The sequence below is a fragment of the Cebidichthys violaceus genome, unplaced genomic scaffold (genome assembly GCF_023349555.1).
Source record: "Cebidichthys violaceus isolate CVI_PGR_0920_01 unplaced genomic scaffold, fCebVio1.0.p SCAF_14, whole genome shotgun sequence".
Lineage (NCBI taxonomy): Eukaryota > Metazoa > Chordata > Actinopteri > Perciformes > Stichaeidae > Cebidichthys > Cebidichthys violaceus.
Window position 1 is genome coordinate 14,497,477 of NW_027176307.1, and position 20,068 is coordinate 14,517,544.

A 20,068-nucleotide genomic window follows, 5' to 3' on the forward strand; every position below is an offset into this window, starting at 1 on the left:
ACTCTTCTTAATAAACGATGTGTTGTCAATGTCATTCTAATCTATATGCATTTCATTTGGACCAAAACAGCTAAAAGGAAAGTGAGTATTTGACTTGCATTCATTACGAGGCCTCAGACAGCAAACGGTAAAAACTCTCATGATGTAAAATGCTTTTATTCTCATACACATTTCATATTAATAAACTAGTATGCAATTAACATGTAAGCAGTATTTTAATGTCTATTTTATTTCCATAACATGTCTTTTTTTCCAGACTAGTAGAAAGAAAACATCCAGAAAACACATTTAGGTTTTAATTTTACTACTTTGTCGACTTGCGTCCGGAGATTTATGGAACACTTATGCAAAAACGAATTGTCTTAATGTGAATAATTAACTAGGAAAGTTTGATATATATTAATATATTTTTTTACTTTTCTACCCTTTTTATTTCTCATATAAAGTACATAAGGTGCACAAAAGGGAACCCATGATAGAGGACACACACCACTAAACATCTGTTTGGAATCTAAAGTTGAAGTTTAAATGCAAAATTCTTCACGCAGCTCAAGCTGTTCGTGTTCTTATTTATATTTGTAGTCATGGATTTTGAATCAGTGCGTCATAATAATAATTGGTTTGGCCAGAAAATCTTCAACATGCACATATTTATATTTTATATCTTACTGTATGAGAAAGGCATGATCTCATCCCGGGGGCGGGGTTTATGCAAATGAGGCGGACGAGCCAAAGGGAGGATGTGAGTGAGCGTCGGTTCTCTGCCATCACCACCACCAGCACCACCAGCAGCACCAGCAGCACCACCATAACCATCCTCTGAGCAGACGGAGAGGCGGACAGACAGAGCGCCGGTGCACCGACAGAAAACGACTCTTTGTTCACACGGAACATGGCGTCAAAATGTCCAAAATGCGACAAGACGGTGTATTTCGGTGAGTGCGTGTTTTTCTGTGTCTCTTGCTCGACGGTGAGAGGCGAAGGCTCTGCCTGCTGCTGGGAGTGTTACCGTCCTCTCCTCTTTACATCTGCGCATCTATTTAATGCACAACATTTGATTTTAGGGAGATTAATTATGAACCACGCAGCCACAGAGCTCACAGGTGACCCGAGGCGACCTGCACCCACTGACAAAAAAACATGTACATTTCATGGTATTGTCCTATAAATATAACATAATCACATCTAATATTGTTTTTAAGAAGCATCCATGAATATTGTATGTTATAAATATCCCCTGTGACTTAATGCATGTCTTATAAATCAACATGTAGAAGCAGTATGTGCAGACTTTTCCATTACAGGTGGGGCTTCGTGGTGTGGAGCACATTAATGTCGCTTTTAATGTCGCTTTGGATAAGAGCGTCTGCTAAATGACTGTAATGTAATGTAATATGGTGATTACACACCTATGGTACACACTGCATTCAAAGTGACAGGGTGAAAAGTTAGAGTCGCGTTCATCCCATTCATTTCTAATGTTACATGACTGTATTTCAGATCTCAGTGGTGCAATTTGGATAAAAGCTCCTACGTGTATTAACAGCAGGATGTTAAAAACAGGATTAATAACTGTTTCAAAGATGCACTTGTCCTGTTGCCGAGCGACACTGCTAATTTAGTTTTTATGTGAAACGTTTAGGCTGCCATCTTGGCCAGGGCCGCATTCTCACTCTCAATATTCAAGGTTTTAATACAAAATAAAATATAGGAACTATTAATAAAATGTTTTTTAAGAATCCAGCCTCCGATGCTGTATCAAGTTCTCCGCATGCATCCGTGTTGACACTAAGAGAACGTTGAGTTATTTCACCTTTTCACGGAACGTCTAGAACGTCCTCACGGCCATTACATAAAGAGCACAGTTATTTTACGTGATAAATGCTCTTATATGGACCCAAACCGGGACCTTTTCCTCGACCCAACGAATGCTGCTATGCAGAAAGTTGACGCCAGGGAGGGAAACTAGAGCGCCGTACGTAGTTTGAAGCTTCAGGCCGCGGACCAAGACGTCGGTACTCGGACGAGTTGGGAGTGAGAACGTGTCGGCTGTAAACTACGGAGGTTACGGTAAAGATGACAACCAAACAGGAAGTTAGCGTCGCTCTGGTTCTTTTTGGGTTAAAAGCACGTGTAAAATGCTCATGTCTTGGTTTTCGGACTCCTGCAGGAACTCTGTAGTAAAACCACACCGGCACTCCTTTACCCCACGATACACAAAACCAAGTCTCAACAGGGATATCACAGTAATCAGTGGTGGAACGTAACTAAGTACATTTACTCAAGTGTACTTAAGTATAATGTTGAGCTAATTGTACTGATATTTTCCACTCCACTTTTTGCTCCACTACGTTTGTTTCATAGTTACTAGTTACTTGTTATTATTACAACATGTAAATCAACTTACTACTCGTGATGTGTTGTCATAAGTTAAGCTACCCGGCAGTATATGAAGTCATTAAAATCAAGTGATGAACACATGAATGCATCACTAATTATAATCCAATAATGTACATTATTCTGAAATGTGCCGTTCTGCAGAATAAGTACTTCAAGTGGGGGTTTTTTTGGTGCTAATACTTGGCTTTTGAATGCAGAACATTTACTCGTCAAAGAGTATTTGTACACTGTGGTACTGCTACTTGTACTCCACTGACAGTGATGCAGACATCCTGATCCAGTAACCCTCTTATGGTGATGATCGGAGGTCTGCCTCAAGCTGCCTCAAGGGTTTATTTCCTTTTCTACTAAATAAATACATATTTGAAAAGTTCCTCAACAAAAACGTCCATGAAGCGCCTCAGCTGGTGGCCGCTCTGCTGGGACACAGAGCAGACTGGGCTATAATTGGTTCTCTGTCTTTAGATAAGAGCCGTTTGTTTACGGCCATCAGATCTGAACTGTGTCATCTGACAGCCTGTGACATATCCCCACCTTTACACGTACGTCCACCTTTTAAATCACCTTCTCTGTTCCCCGGACGACGACATCGTCTCACTCAGGAGTGAGTTCAGAGCCCACAGATCAGTTTTCAGCTCCCGATCATTTTTGAAGCTAGACGCCACATGGCGTTGTGAATAATTGATCGTGCGTCACGTGGATCGATTTTCTTCTTCTTCTTTCCTCTTCGTGTCCCTGGAGAAGGGAAGACCACGCCCTGCAGCGTCGACCGAGCATGCTGCTCTCTGTCCTGTGTGTCCTCTTGTGTTGTTGAGTTGTTGTGTTGTTGTGTTGTTGTGTTGTTGTGTTGTTGTGTTGCTGCTGCATTTGATACATTTTTAAGCTCAGACATTTGGTCTATTTTTTGGGGGATTTTGAGCTTCAAAGTTGTCAGTATCGATCCCGTGTTTTGATGTGACATATGATTTGTATTCATTTATGCAACAAATGGGGAAAAACAAAAAAGATACATTTCAAGAAAACAAACACACAGAGCTGCACTGAAAAGCTTTTAGATCAATTAAAAGTCAAACAAAGCTGTTTTGAGGGGAAGCCGGACAAGAAAGAGTAAAACTGAAATGCATACATGCAGTTTCATAAGTAAAATAAATGAATAAAGCAACTTTAATCTTAATAATGCGAGATTGGAGCTTCATTATCTGCTACATTAATCCTCTATATTGCACCTTTAACGGAGGTGTAGCTCTGAAAATACTAAAAGGTGGAAATGATGTCTTACAGTTCATAGGTGATGACATCATAGGAACACACTAGTTACACACACACACACACACACACACACACACACACACACACACACCATCAATGCAAAGTGCTCGCTGTGTGTCAAGGTGACTTCCTGTCACATATCACAGCGACAGGCCGGCCAGTGAGTCTGAACAGGAAGCGTCTCGCTCTATCAGGACCTCAAGGTCTCTGCTGGGGTATTCTGGGAGTGTCTCTCTCTCTCTCTGTCTCTCTCTCTCTCTCTCTGTCTCTCTCTCTCTCTACCTCCCTCCCTCCGTCCGTCCGTCCCGCTGTCCTTCCTAAAAGTCCAAACGTAGTAGCTTCAAACTCACGCATTCAGAGTCTAACCTCAGTAAGTATTGGCATCAGAACATTAAAGGACCTTTTCTCTAAATGGAGTTCTTCTCAGACTCTGATCCATAAATCTCCACTTCAGTAGTTCTGACATCCACCAAACTTCACACCTTCATTCCTCTCTGTGTGCTGAAGCTTTCTGCAGAGGGGTTTGTCCACACACCACTCACACACTCATTTATACCACATCTTAATAATGTTGACAGTGTTTTCTGATTCAAGATTTCCTTCTGTAAAAACCTCTGACTCTAATACGTCAACAAAAATGAAACAAGAATTTTGAACCTGACTTTTCTGTTCTTGGAATTCATGCAAATTTGCACACATTTGATCATATAATGCCTCATTTAAAATTGAACAAAAAAAACATTCAGAAAGCGTATTAAATAATTGTCTTAATTAGGTTTCTGTGACGTCTGCATTTAAACTTGAAAATAGGTTTAGGAAGGGAAGGAAGCGTCGGGCAGTTCCAGTAGCTGTGATGGTTCCGTTTATCGTTAGAACAAGCGATAGGAATGAAGGAATGTACAGTAGCTGTATAGAAAGTCTTAGTCACCGTGAACCAGACAACAAGATGTGAATCTCTCTAAGCCCAGAGGAGATCATGTGCTCTAGGTTGACGTGAACTCAAGAGCCTGTCGAGTGTCTCAACCACTTCAACTGTAGTCTCATGGAACAAACCGCTCCGCCATCATTCAGATTATATGTTTTATCTCTGGAGATCATGTGTTCGTTCTTGTGAGTGCGTCCGTCTGTCTGTCCACGCCTGATCTCGCATATTCTGGCTCAAGGACGTTTCACGGTTGCTTTTGAAACTTTTTAACGGACTGTTTTACGCCGTCGTCGACTGCTGAGTCCTGGTGAAGGGGCAGCAAGTGACAAACTGCTTCAGTAATTCTATACCCGATGTATTATGATGTTAGGCACGAGAAGTAAGTCTCCCTCTCTCCTCCCAAACAAAGAAGACCTTTATTTTCTTGTAATTTAGTTCTTTACTTCTCCCCCTTTTTTTTTTAATAAAAATTAGTTGTAAAAAAAATGATCACAAAACATCTCGATTGATTCTGACAACTTTGAATCTCAAAATCCCAGAAATAGACCAAATGTCAAAACTGATAAAAATGCATATCCACCATAATGAATAACAAAAAAAAAAAGAACAACTCACACTGCCAGAGGAAACATATTTAAAATGAAGAAATGAAGAGGAAAGAACAAAAAACAAAATCGATTCCACGTGACGCCTCCCAATCAAGAAGAGTCGTCCATCTTGGCTTCCTCACAGTCACGTTGAAGATAAGAGCGTGTATTTATAGTTACTTGTGTATTTATAGTTACTTACGCCTTGTCAGATACTAACAGACACACTGTCTGCTACGTTTCTGAATCTAAGGCTTATTATATATATATATATATATATATATATATATATATATATATATATATACTGTATCTCCTCTGTCTTATTATCACCTGGTTTCCCAGGACTGAGCACCTGGTCCATTCATTTTAGCCGGATCGTTATTCTGGTTTTGAAGGGCTCCATGTCCCATAAACACCATAAATAGGACCGTGTACCTCAGTGGTTTTACAACGCAGGTTGATATAAACCCCTCATTTGCGTCTCTTCTTCTTCTGCAGCGGAGAAGGTGTCGTCTTTAGGGAAAGACTGGCACAAGTTCTGTCTGAAATGCGAGCGCTGCAACAAGACGTTGAACCCCGGAGGCCACGCTGAGGTAATGAACACAAGGCAATGGAACGAGTTCTCTCCCCCACATGTATGTGTTATCATTCTGACATTTAGTGGCAGAAGTCTCCTTCTGAAATCTGGCAAGAGGTGACGGTGGGAACACGAGTGAGAGCTGAAGGCGTAGTTTAGTGTTTAGAGAGACTTCTCTGAGCGAGAAACACGATGACGAACTTTCCATGAAGCTGTCAGACACTTATAATAACAATCTGAGCCCGTCAGCGGCGAAAAAGCAGCACTTTTAGTGGACGTCCGTCGACGGTGAGGAGCTGCACCGAGCTTGTTATGAATGTAAAACCACAGCATGTGGAGAAGTGACCCGGGCCTTTGAATGAAGAGAAGATAACATCAGCAGGAAGTTTGAGGTTTCCTTGTGGTCAAACTTGATGCTCTAGTAGCTTTCTAACAACCCAGGAAGTCTGCAGAGAAGTCCGTATATGACTGTACAATCTGACCACAATGAAATCCACCCACTTCCTGTTGAGGTTTTGTTCTCTGTGGTCAAAAGTAGAAGCGTCTACCACACCGAGCCTAACAGGTTCTTCGTCTTTCGGAGCGTTTGACTTTCTTTGGTGCAGTTTGTCACATAAAGATCAATTTAACTTTAAACCAGCTCTGATTCTGACTGTTCAGTAATACTTCCAGCCTGTTATTTACAACTATGAAAGTTTCTGTGGCTTAATGAGGAACTACTGTTTATAAGAAGTGGATGTATTCACCGTGACGTCACCCCTTGGTTTGTGAATTGACCTTTTGAAGCCTAGAGTTTGCCATTTTTTGCCATCTTGTTTTTTGCAACCAGAAGTGGCACGAGAGGGTGGAGCTAAATACAACCGAACGCTGAAGAAGACATTTTCTGGTGACCAGAAAACCCCGTTAAAGGGTTAAAGTTGTAAGAGCAAAACACAGACAACTCCCAGACCGCACAACACCGCTGTAGAGACCTGTCAATCAGCATGTAGCCCCGCCCCTAAATCATCCCCTCTTTATGGTCTGTTTGACTCTAAATGGAGCATAATGTACTAAATGAACATCATGCTGTATTGAAGAAGACTGTAAACTAGAGATTGAGACCATAAACTCATGTTTACAATGTTTACTGAGGGAATAAATCAAGAGAGAAGTAGAGTCATTTTAGACTAGACTTCTATACAACCAGAGGAGTCGCCCCCTGGTGGACACTAGAGAGAATGCAGCTTTAACACGCGAAGCATCGGCTTCACGTTTCAGACCCCGAGGTGGGACGGTTCTTGTGTTTACTATGGAATAGAATCCTGCAGGTGACACTGCAGACACGTTCAGATAAAGCCAGCAACACGTTGTTGTGTCTGAAAAGGGTGAAACACGGAGAGTCAAGCTGAGGATAGGAGCGTGGTGCGTCACCAACAGGGAACAGGCTTCCACAGAGAACAAAGAGATGGAATGAGAGTAAACAGATGCTCATATTTAGCTCTGTCGTTGCGTTATGAATTCCTGTGAACAGAGAGCAGACATGTTCTGTAAACGTCTGTGAACGAGTCCTGGCTCATTTGTTATTTGGCATTACGTGAATCCACTAACACACAAAAACACTAAACACACAAAAAAAAAAAAAGTTGACAAGCTTAAACTTTTCCGCTCCGGTTGAGAGCGGTGAGAGGCTGGACTCCTTACTTTCTCTCCCTCTCGTGTTTCGCAGCACGACGGGACGCCTTACTGCCACAAGCCCTGCTACGCCGCCCTCTTCGGACCAAAAGGTGCAGCTTCTTCTTCTTCTTCTTCTTCTTCTTCTTCTTTTCAGTTAAAAGACAACGTTTGCATCAACTCTGTGTCGGTTATTTTCATGGGTTTTTTTTCCCCCCTGCGCCGTAGGCGTGAACATCGGCGGAGCCGGTTCCTACGTGTACGAGGCTCCCGTCAGCGAGGCCCCTGCTGCCATTTCTGTGGAAACAGACGGCAAGCCAGAGGAGCAGAAGAAAGCCCCCCCACGGGGCCCGGTGAAGGGTGAGAGAGATGTGCAGCCGAAATAGAAAAAACTGCCAATGTGCTGGGAGAGAAGGCTCTCTGGAGGGATTAACATGTTTGGTTCAAGTCTCTTTAGTGAAAACTAAAGATGGCGCGGTCAAAGTGTTCTAATAAATACATTACATTCTTCTTCAATGTGTCTTCATCAGCTGCGAGCTTCTCCTCGTTCTCCGGAGGACCCAACATCTGCCCCAGATGCAACAAGACGGTTTATTTCGGTAAGCAGAGCGGCGTCTTTGTATCTCACGCCGTTGGAATGTGTCTAACTGACTAGAGCGGCTGGTTTCTATGGTGACAGTCTCCATGGTGCGTGCGTGTGTGTGTGTGTGTGTGTGTGTGTGTGTGTGTGTGTGTGTGTGTGTGCAGCTGAGAAGGTGTCGTCTCTGGGGAAGAACTGGCACCGGCCCTGTCTGCGCTGCGAGAGATGCAGTAAGACTCTGGCCGCCGGCAGCCACGCCGAGGTGGGAGACACCAGCGCCGGACGCTTCCTTAATATTTAGGATGTTTTTAGTATAGAGAGGAGTTTAAAGACGGGTTTTCTTTCTCGTTTCCCGTTGCAGCACGATGGACAGCCCTACTGCCACAAGCCGTGCTACGCTGTGCTGTTTGGGCCCAAAGGTACGAAGTCAGAAACACTTTGAGACACTTTTTAAGTTTACAGGGTCTGATTTAAATTCATCTTTATTCTCATTATTATCGACCTCGTTGCCGGTGTTTTTCCACATTTTGTAAAAATAAATACGTGTATCTTAAGCGAAGAGGTCAAAAGCTAAAGTATGGTTCACATCTTGGACTGACTTGTCATTTGCATGTTCATCATTTCAAGTGTTGATTATAAAAGAAATGTTAGTTTTTGGGGCTTTAAAAGCGTCAGATTGAAGCTCAGTAACATGAAGACAGGAGGAAACTATAATAATGACATTAGTGCTCCACTTATCAGCCTCGGTGACCCTGGTTAGCTTTTTGTTTCCATTAAGACTTTTCATTTTCAACTCCATAAAACCGTGACTCAAGAATTAATATATATATATATATATATATATATATATATATATACGGATGGCGTAATCTGTGCACTCTCTTTAATATCTTTAATATATTTATTAAAGTCCTGGTAAAGTAATCAATTTACATGTTTGAGGACTTCAGGCCAATCAAGTTACACAAGTGGCAGCAGCATCTTATCTTGTGATTATTATTATTATTATTATTATTATTATTATTTATTAACAGCAAAAAACTCTCCTGAAATCAAAGAAATGTGGGTATCTGGGTGAACCGACCCGTTGAAGGTAGTGTCTGTGCTCTGGCCGTCTCTCAGGCGTGAACACTGGAGGTGTGGGCAGCTACATCTACGACGAGCCTGCTGAAGCGGAGGCCCAGCCCTGAGCTCTGACTCCGCCTCCAGGACCTCCAGGACCCTCCAGGACCTCCAGGACCCTCCGTGTCTCTTTGATTTGCCTTCTACGGTCTATGGTGACACGTGATGTGTACCGCGATCACAGGGATGGATATTTAGACGTTCTGTTGTATTTGTATATTGTTTATATATCTATTTTTTTGTACTGATACAAACCTTCGACACGTCCTCCCATGTGAGTTTCAAATCTGCCTTTAAGTTTCTTGGTTCTCTTTGCCAAATAATTATGGATAAAAGCTCCAGTGTCACTCATGATTTAATATAGTTTATCAGACTCACTTACGAGATGTACTGTGTGAAACGTACCGGCCCACCAACGTATTGTCAGTGTTTGTCGAACGGGTTCTTCCCACTTCTAAGCGGCGGTGAGGTGTAGCCGTAGCACCGAGACGTGCTTTCTCCTGAATGTCATGAAGGTGAGTTTCAACAGTGCATCACATTTTCTACAGTAAAAGTGTGTGATACCAAACCTGTGTTCAGTGTCTGTTTGTTCATTTTATTACAAATAAAATACACACAAGTTATCATACGGCTAGGTTTAGTAAAATAGAACATTTCATTTAATTGGTTAATTATTAACCAATTAAAATAGTCTAAATTGCTAATTTCCCAGAGACTGAAAGTCTTCAAATTGTTTGTTTTGTTCAACCAACAATCCCAAGACGCAAAACTGTTCAATTTACAACAATTTTAACGAAGAAAAGCAGCAATTCTCGACAAGGAAGAAGCTGGAACCGACACACGTTTGGGGATAAATGATAAACAATTAATAATAATTCATCAAGAATTGTCAGAAACATCAAGGAGAGCTACTAAAACTATTTTCACCTTCACAGTTTGCATAAACTATGGTGTTTGTGCAGACTAGAAGCTGAAGTGATGTCATCTATTTTATTATTATTATTATTGTTATTATTAAGTCCCTGTCAAACCTCTATAATCTATATTTGTCATTTGGAGGTATTTTCATCTCGTGTAGCGTTTTAACCAAATCAAAAGGTGAGATGTCACTGACAGGATGAAGTCAGAAACGCCCCTTACCGGAAACAGATCCCCGGAAGTGGAGATTCGTTGACGTAAACGGAATGCTATCGGAAGTAGGGAGAGTTTGTCTTCAAAATAAAAGTATGTAAGGAAGTGACAATTTACTGTGAAAATACTGCAGTAACCAGTGATGGAAAGTATAGCAGTTGATCACAAATTCAAAGTACTTGTACTTTATGCATCCACTACACTTTTATACTTCGTGCTTTTTAATCCGCTGCATTAATCTGACAAATTTGCAAATTTACATTTACATAAAAAATATTTAATTAGCAAATTAAACATGGCACATTGTCACAGATCCAATTACTTCCCAGTACAACAGCATTGAGATGTTGCTTGTTCACCTATTAGTATTAAATTATCTATTTTAGGGCGAATATTCTGTGTGAGTTTAATTAACCTGAAAGAAGTTTTCCACAATTCAAAACTTAAAAAGTAAGTATTTTATTTGCTGATTCCAATATTTATTCTCCAATACTACAATTAATATATTTAAATTTGATTATCGAAAAATAAAACTGTATTCCCTGGTAATTCTTTTTATACTTTTACTTGTGGCAAGGTATTTTTTACATTTTGGTACTTTTACATAAGTTAATGATCTCAATACTCAGATCAAACAAACTCACTGAAAAGGTTCCACGGTGATTTCTGCTGGAGGTGAACAGTGAACATTTTTATTATGTTTTTAATAAGACAGTACCAGAAAACACGCAGTGTATCTTTGAAAAGTTGTACTTGATGGCAAGTTTATTGCTCTAAAACAAGGACCGATACATTTATTTATTCACGTTTTTTAATATCACAGACCCTTTGATTAAACAACGTCCCATGTTCAAACACATATTTTCTTGAATCTCAAGTAGCTACATATCCCACAGTCCGCACTGCGTCTAACACTAAAAACACAACACTACACATCTGAGCTATATAAATACACCGTGCAATAAAACAAATCTTCTGTCTGTATATATAATAATTTTAGTTTTATTTAAGTTATTGTGGATTTGTACTTAGTTAATATTCATTACTGTTTATTACTTATTAATTTATTTCTAATACTTGTTTTGATCTTGTTTTCTCTTGTTTGCACTATAGTGTATATAGTATATAGTGTACTACTAATAAAAGGTTATTTTATTTTATCTCGTCTCTGTATTTGACAATAGAGCGTTTTATTTTGAAAAAAAACATCACCGGACGTTGTATGTTGTGATCAAGCTAACGTCTGTCTGTGCTAACACGCTACTTCCGCTTAAAAGCTCACTGGCACCGTCGCCATCTCGGGATTAAAGGACGTCCATCGTTTTTAGCAAGACGAAAATATTTGAAATAATTTAATATTCCATAAATTGACCATCGGGAACTTCTGAGACGACAGTATAACATTATTATTATTTAAGTAAGAACGTGTTTAAATCCGCCCGCGAAGAAGAAGCAGCTAGCTACGCTAACAAAGCTAACCGATAGCTTTCACAGCGTGTTTATGTTTATAGCGTTTTATGTTTTCGCCAGCGCGAGGACATGTTGGCCGGATCTCCGGCTCGCGGCGATGAAGCCAACGTCGAAAACAACAACCCGATGTCGATGGTGTCTCGCAGCGGCGATGGGGTGACCGCGTGCAACAAGACGAAGAAGAAGAGAGGAGGCCGGAAGCTGCACATCCGGCTATCCGACCACAACAACAACAACAACAACACTCTGGCAGCTCTGTCTGCCAACAAACCCGCAGCTCAGTCCGGTACCGAGCTCAGCCTGCATAACCTCAAACAGGGAGCTAAAAAAGAGGTAACGTTACAACGTCCTGGTGTGTTGTTGTTGTTGTTGTTGTTGTTGTTCTTCTTCTTCTTCTTCTTCTTCTTCTTCTTCTTCTTCTTCTTCTTCTTCTTGTCTTTACTGCAGTTCGGGTTTTTGTTTTTTTTTGCTAACCAGTTAGTCTGGTGAGGTATATAATCCCTAAAATATAGTTTACACCTGCATCGTCATGGTGAAGTCATATTTAAGCAAACAAAAAGTGAATATTTTGGTTTGTGTTATGATGCTACATTGAATATGTGAGTTTGGGACTATTAAAAAAAACAATAAGACACTAGAAGACCTGAACCTGGTCTCTGTCAAATTAAACCTCCATTACTTCTCTAACTATTTAAGAGTTGTAGACCCAGTGATCACTCTACTGTCCTACAGATGAGCATGTGTTGAAGCCGGTTGTAATCTTATTTACATTCCTAAAATCATCTTTTTTTTAATAAGTGATAAGCCGCATACAAAGATGGAGAACTCTACCAAAAAAGAATCCAAATGTTGATGAACAGTAATACAGTGGGTTTGATCGTGATAGACTCCTCTATAGCAGAGGCAGTTGGACGTGACGCAGTTACTAATCCTTGTGCAAGAATCGAAAGTGTGGCGAACCAGCCTGTCTTCCTCTTTCTGCTAGCAGCTGAAACGGGTATTGAAGCCCCGGGCTGCTGACTGCAGGCAGGCTGCAGGCTGCTGACTGCTGACTGCAGGCAGGCTGCTGACTGCAGGCAGGCTGCAGGCTGCTGACTGCTGGCTGCAGGCTGCTGACTGCAGGCAGGCTGCTGACTGCTGGCTGCAGGCTGTCTGTCAAATTCAAAAGTGAGAGGAAAGTCATATCAACAGTGCAGGGTTCATAACACTCAAAAATATGTAGAAATCTGTTTTTTTTTTCCTTGTTTTTTTTTACTTAAAAGTGTTAATTTAACAGTTGTGTTCCGACTTTCCCTCTATGATAAATGTTCGGTACTTATTGAGTGATAAATAAGAGTTTTTTTTAAATATAATCCCGTGTGGTGAACGGGTGAATACAGGAGGTTAACGTGGAGGATGTGTGGTGGTGGTGAAGGTCTGAGGTTGAAGCTTCCAGACAGCGAACGTCCTCCGTCCTCCTTTCACTTTATAAACCTAAAAACAAGCTGCTAAACTATATAACATGCTCCTACACCGTTTAGGTTTTTACAAAATGTTTTCTGATCCATTTCTGATAATGACGGTTTGTTTCGGTTTCTTAGCTGCTGAAATCCAAAGGCGGCAGATCGGAGCGAGTAGCCGCGCAGCCGGGCGGCCAACCTGCTCGCACCGTTCCCCGACACGACCAAATCACCCAGAACATGATCACACGGAGCCACAAGCCCAAGCAGGGCCAGAGCCCCGGAGCGGCTCTCTCCGCGAAGAAGAAGGACAAGAGCGGCCCGAACAAGCCCGCCCCCCTCCACCGCGAGCAGAAGACCCCCCTCCGCGCCTCCGGCAACGCGAAGGCCGGCGACGCGCCGGCCGGCGACGCCGCGCCCGAACACCTCAAAGACGGCGAGAAGGTCTACGCCGGAGCCAAGTTCAGCGAGCCGCCGTCACCGAGCGTCCTGCCCAAACCGCCCAGCCACTGGGTCGGCGAGGACGAGCCTCGGCGGAGCGACCGGAGCCGAGAGCAGATGAGCGTTCATCTGAAGTCGCTGCTGAAGGTGCAACAGAAGTCATGACCGCGTCCGACGCAGGACGCGGCGCCGAGTGACAAGAAATTGGAAACCGGGCGTTACGGTAACGTTTGGCCTTCAACACGCTGCAACACAATGTCGGGAGTTTTTATTGACTGTAGTACAATTAACCGTGAATCGACGCGCTGCCGGCGCTCGAGGACGTTTCGGGGAACCGCGTTCACACGGGACACACTTTCTCTGTGAACACTTTTCAAAAGGCAGCCTTCTGTGTGTGTGTGTGTGTGTGTGTGTGTGTGTGTGTGTGTGTGTGTGTGTGTGTGTGTGTGTATTTTGTTATTTTTAAAGAGCTCATGTTAATGTACAAAATATATTGTAAACATATATTTCTGTATATTTTTCCTCGTTGTTTTAACAGAGATTCTAGTTTTGTTACTGAGGTTTTTCCACAAAAAAAAAAAGAAAGGAAAAAAAAAAGAACCAAAACAAACACACACTGACCCACTGAGGCTCTTTTAGCGTGACGTGAGAAATACTTTTCTAACCGATTCTGCACTGAAAAGCAGGAATACGTGATTATGACGCTCCGATGCTTGATCGGCCACTTGTCAAAAAAAGGAGCAAAAAGCTCCAGATGTTTACCATCCGGTCGCAAGAAGCCAAAAGTCCAACCGGGGGACCACGGAAGACGAAGACGACAAAGAGGAGAGTCTCACGCGACCAGCCTCCGGACAGAGCGCTGTGTTAGTCGTTGGCTCTTTATTGCACTGACTTAGAGTTTGTCCGCATGAAGCCGGCTGAGTTTAAAGCATCGTTTTCTGATCCGGTGTCTGTCGCCCCCAAAGCCCCCCCCCCCCAGTGGAAACCTGCACTTGATGTTTAAAATAAGCGGCGAATAAGTGGCGAACGCCCAAAGAAAAGAGTCATTTGCTGCTTCCAGCTTCTGAAATGAAGACGTCCAAATAGAACAAACAGGAAGAAGACATTTCCGTGTGTCGCTATAGGATCCGTGGTGAAAGGCAACAGACGTTTCTGACCTTTTTTTTTTAAAACAATATGACGTAATGAGGACTGAAGACGTTTGTGCTCTACCAGATGTTCGCTGTGACGGCAGCTTTGTCGTTTTCTGAATGAGGAGAAGAAGAAGAAGAAGAGATTCAGCTGTTTTCATGTTGTAAACAGCTTCACGTGGACGTAGTCTCACTTTTATCGTTTTCACACACTTCATCACGTTTCATTTCTTTACGGTACTTCAAAGCACAAATATTGTTTACCCAGAGTGCGGTAATGCGGTGAATTTGGCACAGTTGATCTTGTGATTATGTACCGGGTTTCATTTTATTCTTTTTTTTTTTTTTATCTCGAGTGGTTTCTGTGGAAGCAGACGCCTGCTGGATCTCGTTTCTTGACCTCTGTGACGTCACGCTAATGGAAAATTGTATTACTGAAGAAAAAACTGCCCATTTTATTACAGTGTTTTAAGATGATTCCATTCCAGCTCTAAGGATGTGGGTAAAAACACGCCTCCATGCCACAATGTGGGTGGGTGAAAAAAAGTGTTTTATGAAGAATTTCTTTCATATCTAAATTAAAAATATTAAAATAATTGGTTACCCCCCGTTTAATGTTGCTTCTGTGTTTATTACTAGGAAGGGAACATGACACTATTTGTCTTTTTAATGACAGAAAACAAGATATGTTTCATCCAGAGCTACATTATTGAAGTTAATGGTGAGAAAAATGTAGAAAATTCACCAAATAAACCCAACGATCCTGACACTAAATCTTCATTTGGAAAGATCCTAGAATTCAGATTGAATGCAGACATTTTTCTGATACTTCAGCCCCTGCTATGGAAGCAAATGATGATCATAAGGATTTTAATCTTATGAGAATATTTGTGAAATGTAATCACCACTGAATATTTAATATTTAATTGCCGCTGAAGTTTAGCAATTTAGTTTTATAGCTCTGAAATATTTTACTTTGAAATTCATCTCAATTCTTCTCCCCTTTTTAGAAACTTTCAATTGTCAATTTCAAGTTTGAATATAATGTTGAAAGTTCCATGGCACAACAAGCAAGAAAGTCAAGGGTCAAACAAACACAGGACTTTCACCCAGGAGACCACTGTCCATGTCCCGTGTGAAACCCAAAGTGTCGACTTTACCCGTGTAGCGTTTCTTTATGCTTGTTTAGAAAGCGTATAAAGGACGGTTGTTATTCGATCACTCTACGGTAAGTTGTTCTGTGTGTCTTTGCATAACTCCAACGTGAGGTGGTACACATACGCATACTGTTGACCTGAGCTAGGCTAAATGCTAACATCAGCATTCTAACATGAACCCCCTCCTGTTTACTTAACCTAAGAAAGCTTTATTCCCGTGCTAAGTTCTTGTTAACTTTTACAGAGAAGCAATACAAGAGATACAGAAGTATTGCGAAATATGACGACACAACTGCATTTAGTTGTGCAACCCTGTGTTGTACAAAGACAATAAGTGAAACCTTGATAGTGCCAAGATTGCTGAAGTTAAGCAGATAGTAACCATGTTCACCGTCTTAGTTTTGTGTGTTAGCATGCTAACACTTGCTAATTAGCACTAAACACAAAGTACGTCTGAATTGGTTTTGCAGATATTTGGTCAATAATCAAAATATAGGAAAAATAGAAATGTTGACACGATGGTGGTCGATGGAGGAAAAGCTAATCACTAAGTTTAATCAGATAGTTGAGATACTTCAGTCTGGACTAAAGTGATGAGACGCAGAACCAACTGAGAGTATATTAGTTTATGGTTCAAGACAAAACAGAATAGATTTGGTTGAAAGTGACACATTGTGGATTCATTAATAGGATTTTTGTCTGACAGACACAGTAACTTTATATTTGATTTGAAGTTATGTTGATTGAATCAACGTTAAATCACTTTCTAAGACGGGAATTTGAGACATAGCTCTAAACAATAGAAACGAGAAGTAGCATCTGTCTTTCTGCAGAAGGGAAATTACAGGTCTAAAACTGTGACTTTGAGAAAAAAAAAAAAGACGGATGAGGAAGTTACACTTTACTAATCAGAGGAAGTAGATTCAACGTTCGTCTTTAAGACGGAAGAAGTTCAGAGACGAGTAGAAGAAGCAGAGAGACAAGAGACGGAGAGGAACCATGTCTGAATTCAGATGGATTAAAACCTCTTTATTTCTGATTCTGGTGCTTCAGTTTACGGGTAAGAATACATATAATGTGTCTATGACTACAGAAACATTACAAAAGATCATTTATTTACATCATTCATGTTATTTTATGACCTAACCTTCATTTAAAGAAGACAGACAAGTAGTCTGTTTGTTCTCCATCGAGGTGATTTGTGAGTTTAATGAACTCTTAGAAACCAACGATGAGGCTCATTTGTAAACTGTTGTTGAATCTAAAATGATCTTCACACTGACATTAAAAGTCATGTTTTAATTCTCTTTATTCTTTTTATTTCTCTCTCATCTTCTCAGCAGCAGCAACAGGACAACGTTTCCTCTACGTCACTGTCAGAGATGGAGATGAAGTCACTTTGTCTTGTAACAGTCTGATAGATGATCAACAGAACTGTGACTCTACAATGTGGATCTTCACTGATTCAAGCAGCACACCAGCAGCAGTTGTTCTGGTTAGAGATGGAAAGATTGTTGAAGAAGCCAAAGCTAAATCAGACAGACTGAGTGTTTCAGAGAAATGTTCTCTGGTTATAAAGAATGTCACAGATGAAGATGTTGGTCAATACGTCTGCAGACAGTTAAGATCAAGACGAAAACAAGGTCCAGATGCTCTGGTTTATCTGTCTGTTGTCACCAGTGAGTATTTACATCATGATGTTTTCAAACTGTCTTGTCAGAACAATATACTGAAACATTATAATAATCATGATTATAGTGATGAAGTTACTCTTCTTTCTCTCACAATGTCTCCATCTTCTCCAGTGACTGAACAGAAGAACAATGATGAGGTGACGTTGAGATGTTCTGTGTCGACATATGAAGAATGTGATCGCACAGTGAAGTGGCTGCTTCAGGGTCAAGATAACAGAGACATGACAACATCACAGTCTCTCTGCTCGGCCACTGCTTCCTTTTCAACGTCTCATTTTATTCCAAAGAAGTCTGAGTTTCTCAAATGTCAAGTGACTGATTATAACTCTGGAGAAGTGAAGCTGTTTTCCTTCAGCCCGCCTCAGTCCTCAGGTGAGATTATAATGAGCTGTTAAAATCACTTCACCCTGATGTAACGATCAAACCACGTCTTATTATTTGATGGATTTTAATTGTAAGATGACATCATTCTGTCTCATTTATATACAGGAGGTGTTTTCTCGTTTTACAGTATTTTTTTTATTTACCAGGTGAAGATGCAACAACAGGATCGACGCCAAGAGCAGCAACAACAAAACCAGAAGGTGAGAAACAAAGTAGCTACTCACAACTTAAAACAAATCTAGAACCTGTGATTGTAATTTATTCACAGATCCTGTAGATTCCTATATTATGTGGGATTCTTGTTTTGATGATGCACTCTTAATATATTTAATGTGTGTTTATGTTTATCTCCCATTCTGAACGTATCCTGATACAACGGTTCGTTCAACAACGAGAATGTTTCTGAGCAATCAATTCATCTTCACTAATGCGAATATAACACGCACAACTTACACATTATTATTGCTGCTAGCATGTGAAACACACGTGGAACTTGTTTATCTTTCGTTGAAATGATTTTTGCTTGAATTTGATTTCGAGTAATTTGTTATGAATTTGATTTGCCTCCAGGTTGGTCCGTTCTGGACTACATGATGTTGGTTCTCCGTGTGGCTGAAGTCCTGCTCATGACTGTGATTGTTGTTCTTCTCATCAGAGCTCGAGGTGAGACAATTCTTTCCTGTTCGCACTGATTAACGCAAACTGTAAGTTTAGAGCTGAAATGTTCCTCTGTGGTTTATTCTCCAGGGAACCAGAGACCACCTGATCACAACACTGTGAGTTGAAAGTCAAAAAGAGTGGTGAAAACCATCATGGTTTTAAAACGCTGGTTGTTACTGTGACGTACGACTGTGAATGTCTCGCTGTTTTAAACTCAGTAAGAAGCCCAACTGCAAGAATCTGGGAGTTTGAGGTGTCGTTACAAAGTGATGGACCTCTTGACTTCAACATTTATCTGTTCCAATTTGGCTAAAATTAGTTTTTCGTAGGTGCATGGTGATAAAGATGGACATGAAGGTGCAGTGAACTATGAAAACGTTGGAGACCCTTCTGTTTCTGTCAGACTCCCCTGATCAACGACTTCCACACCGACATCAACTCACCAGAGAAATGACTCCACTGCAATTAAACATTTATTATTTTCGAGTTGATGACGTGTTAAAGCAATTCTCGCCTGCAGCCTGATATTAAAGCCTTGTTTTATCTGATTTAAAGAAGCTCACGACACATATTAAAAAAATAGTTTTGTCTTTTCCTGCATCAGAAAATCTTCAGAACACAATTTTCTTAAGACGCCATTCCATTTCAATTTAGGCCTGTAGATTTCTTTCTGATTGCCTTTTAATTTGTACATAGCTTAGCATGATCGGTGTGCAGAAGAACTCATTTGAATTCACTTTGATTTGGAATTGTTGGTTTGGAGTCCGATGTGTTTTTGCTAATTTTGCACAGTGAGCTTTGTTTCTTAATGGATTCAGTAACAGCGTTGTCTTCATTATAACTGCTAATAAAATGAATGTTAAATTCACAGTTATACACGTGTTGTAATAGATTGAGTAGATTCAGGTCTTTCACAATAAAAGGTGGATATGCATTTTATTTTGGAAAGAAAAAAATCAATCAATGATCCTACCCTCTATGAATGGTGGCATTTTGGCTTTACGGGATCAAGTCAGTCTCAATAATAGTAAATGTACAAATAAACGTACATGTTGTTTGCGTTTGTTAAATGCAGGTTCAACAGTTTGTACATAAATGTAGCATCCAAATATATTTAGAAAATTTCAAATACTTTTAAATTCAATTATTTGTGGATTTCTATTTCATTTATTTAAAACAAGAAATATTGTTGTTTGCATGAGAACAATAGTTGTAAATTATTATTGTTTTTTATGTGTGGATTTTGTTTACATTCATATATATTGATAACTATTTTTGTGGGTATTGAAAAATGTTTTTGTGGAAAAAATGATTTACAGACACAAATCACAAAATACATTTCTAAATCCTTCTGTTTGCATTCACTAATATTGAGACCGATCTGACCCCATATGGTTTTGTTAAAGTACCTCTTGAGCCCCCATTTTTGGGGGCTGTGGAGAAAGTTTA

The 20,068-nt window shown here is 40.6% G+C and overlaps 3 protein-coding genes across 6 annotated transcripts in view; all 3 read left to right on the forward strand.

Annotated features, from left to right (window-relative positions):
- Positions 1-248: 248 nt before the first annotated feature.
- On the forward strand, positions 249-9,681 carry LOC137871292 (cysteine-rich protein 2-like). 2 transcript variants are annotated; one of them, XM_068709055.1, is made up of 8 exons: positions 249-935; positions 5,683-5,777; positions 7,467-7,524; positions 7,640-7,771; positions 7,942-8,010; positions 8,091-8,253; positions 8,353-8,410; positions 9,114-9,681. In XM_068709055.1, exons 1-8 carry the CDS (start codon positions 893-895, stop codon positions 9,117-9,119), a joined length of 624 nt encoding a protein of 207 aa, XP_068565156.1. In that variant the 5' UTR covers positions 249-892; the 3' UTR covers positions 9,120-9,681. The 2 variants fall into 2 exon arrangements, with proteins under 2 accessions (XP_068565156.1, XP_068565157.1); XM_068709056.1 differs by having other exon boundaries at positions 262-935; positions 8,159-8,253.
- A 1,805-nt stretch (positions 9,682-11,486) lies between these two features.
- Positions 11,487-15,339, forward strand: LOC137871293 (proline-rich nuclear receptor coactivator 2-like). The gene is made up of 2 exons (XM_068709058.1): positions 11,487-12,047; positions 13,295-15,339. The coding sequence occupies exons 1-2, from the start codon at positions 11,784-11,786 to the stop codon at positions 13,757-13,759; spliced, it is 729 nt and encodes a 242-aa protein (XP_068565159.1). The 5' UTR covers positions 11,487-11,783; the 3' UTR covers positions 13,760-15,339.
- Positions 15,340-16,844: 1,505 nt separating this feature from the next.
- LOC137871294 (uncharacterized) overlaps positions 16,845-20,068 on the forward strand; it is a 40,353-nt gene continuing 37,129 nt past the window's right edge. The window contains exons 1-7 of one of the 3 annotated variants that reach the window (XM_068709061.1): positions 16,845-16,941; positions 17,222-17,560; positions 17,687-17,947; positions 18,106-18,159; positions 18,530-18,622; positions 18,707-18,735; positions 18,949-19,540. In XM_068709061.1, the coding sequence (XP_068565162.1) occupies positions 16,881-16,941; positions 17,222-17,560; positions 17,687-17,947; positions 18,106-18,159; positions 18,530-18,622; positions 18,707-18,735; positions 18,949-19,032 (921 nt within the window). In that variant the 5' untranslated portion in view covers positions 16,845-16,880 and the 3' untranslated portion in view covers positions 19,033-19,540. Of the gene's footprint in view, positions 16,942-17,221; positions 17,561-17,686; positions 17,948-18,105; positions 18,160-18,529; positions 18,623-18,706; positions 18,736-18,948; positions 19,541-20,068 lie in introns of those variants that run through there. The other 2 variants (XM_068709059.1, XM_068709060.1) reach the window with 2 other exon arrangements.

Bases quoted from the DNA above. Each gene is read 5' to 3' on its own strand.
- LOC137871292 (XM_068709055.1), top strand. From the start codon at position 893: ATGGCGTCAAAATGTCCAAAATGCGACAAGACGGTGTATTTCG. The intron at 936-5,682 runs GTGAGTGCGTGT...CTTCTTCTGCAG, and splicing joins CGACAAGACGGTGTATTTCG to CGGAGAAGGTGTCGTCTTTA. The intron at 5,778-7,466 runs GTAATGAACACA...CGTGTTTCGCAG, and splicing joins ACCCCGGAGGCCACGCTGAG to CACGACGGGACGCCTTACTG.
- LOC137871293 (XM_068709058.1), top strand. From the start codon at position 11,784: ATGTTGGCCGGATCTCCGGCTCGCGGCGATGAAGCCAACGTCGAAAAC. The intron at 12,048-13,294 runs GTAACGTTACAA...TCGGTTTCTTAG, and splicing joins AACAGGGAGCTAAAAAAGAG to CTGCTGAAATCCAAAGGCGG.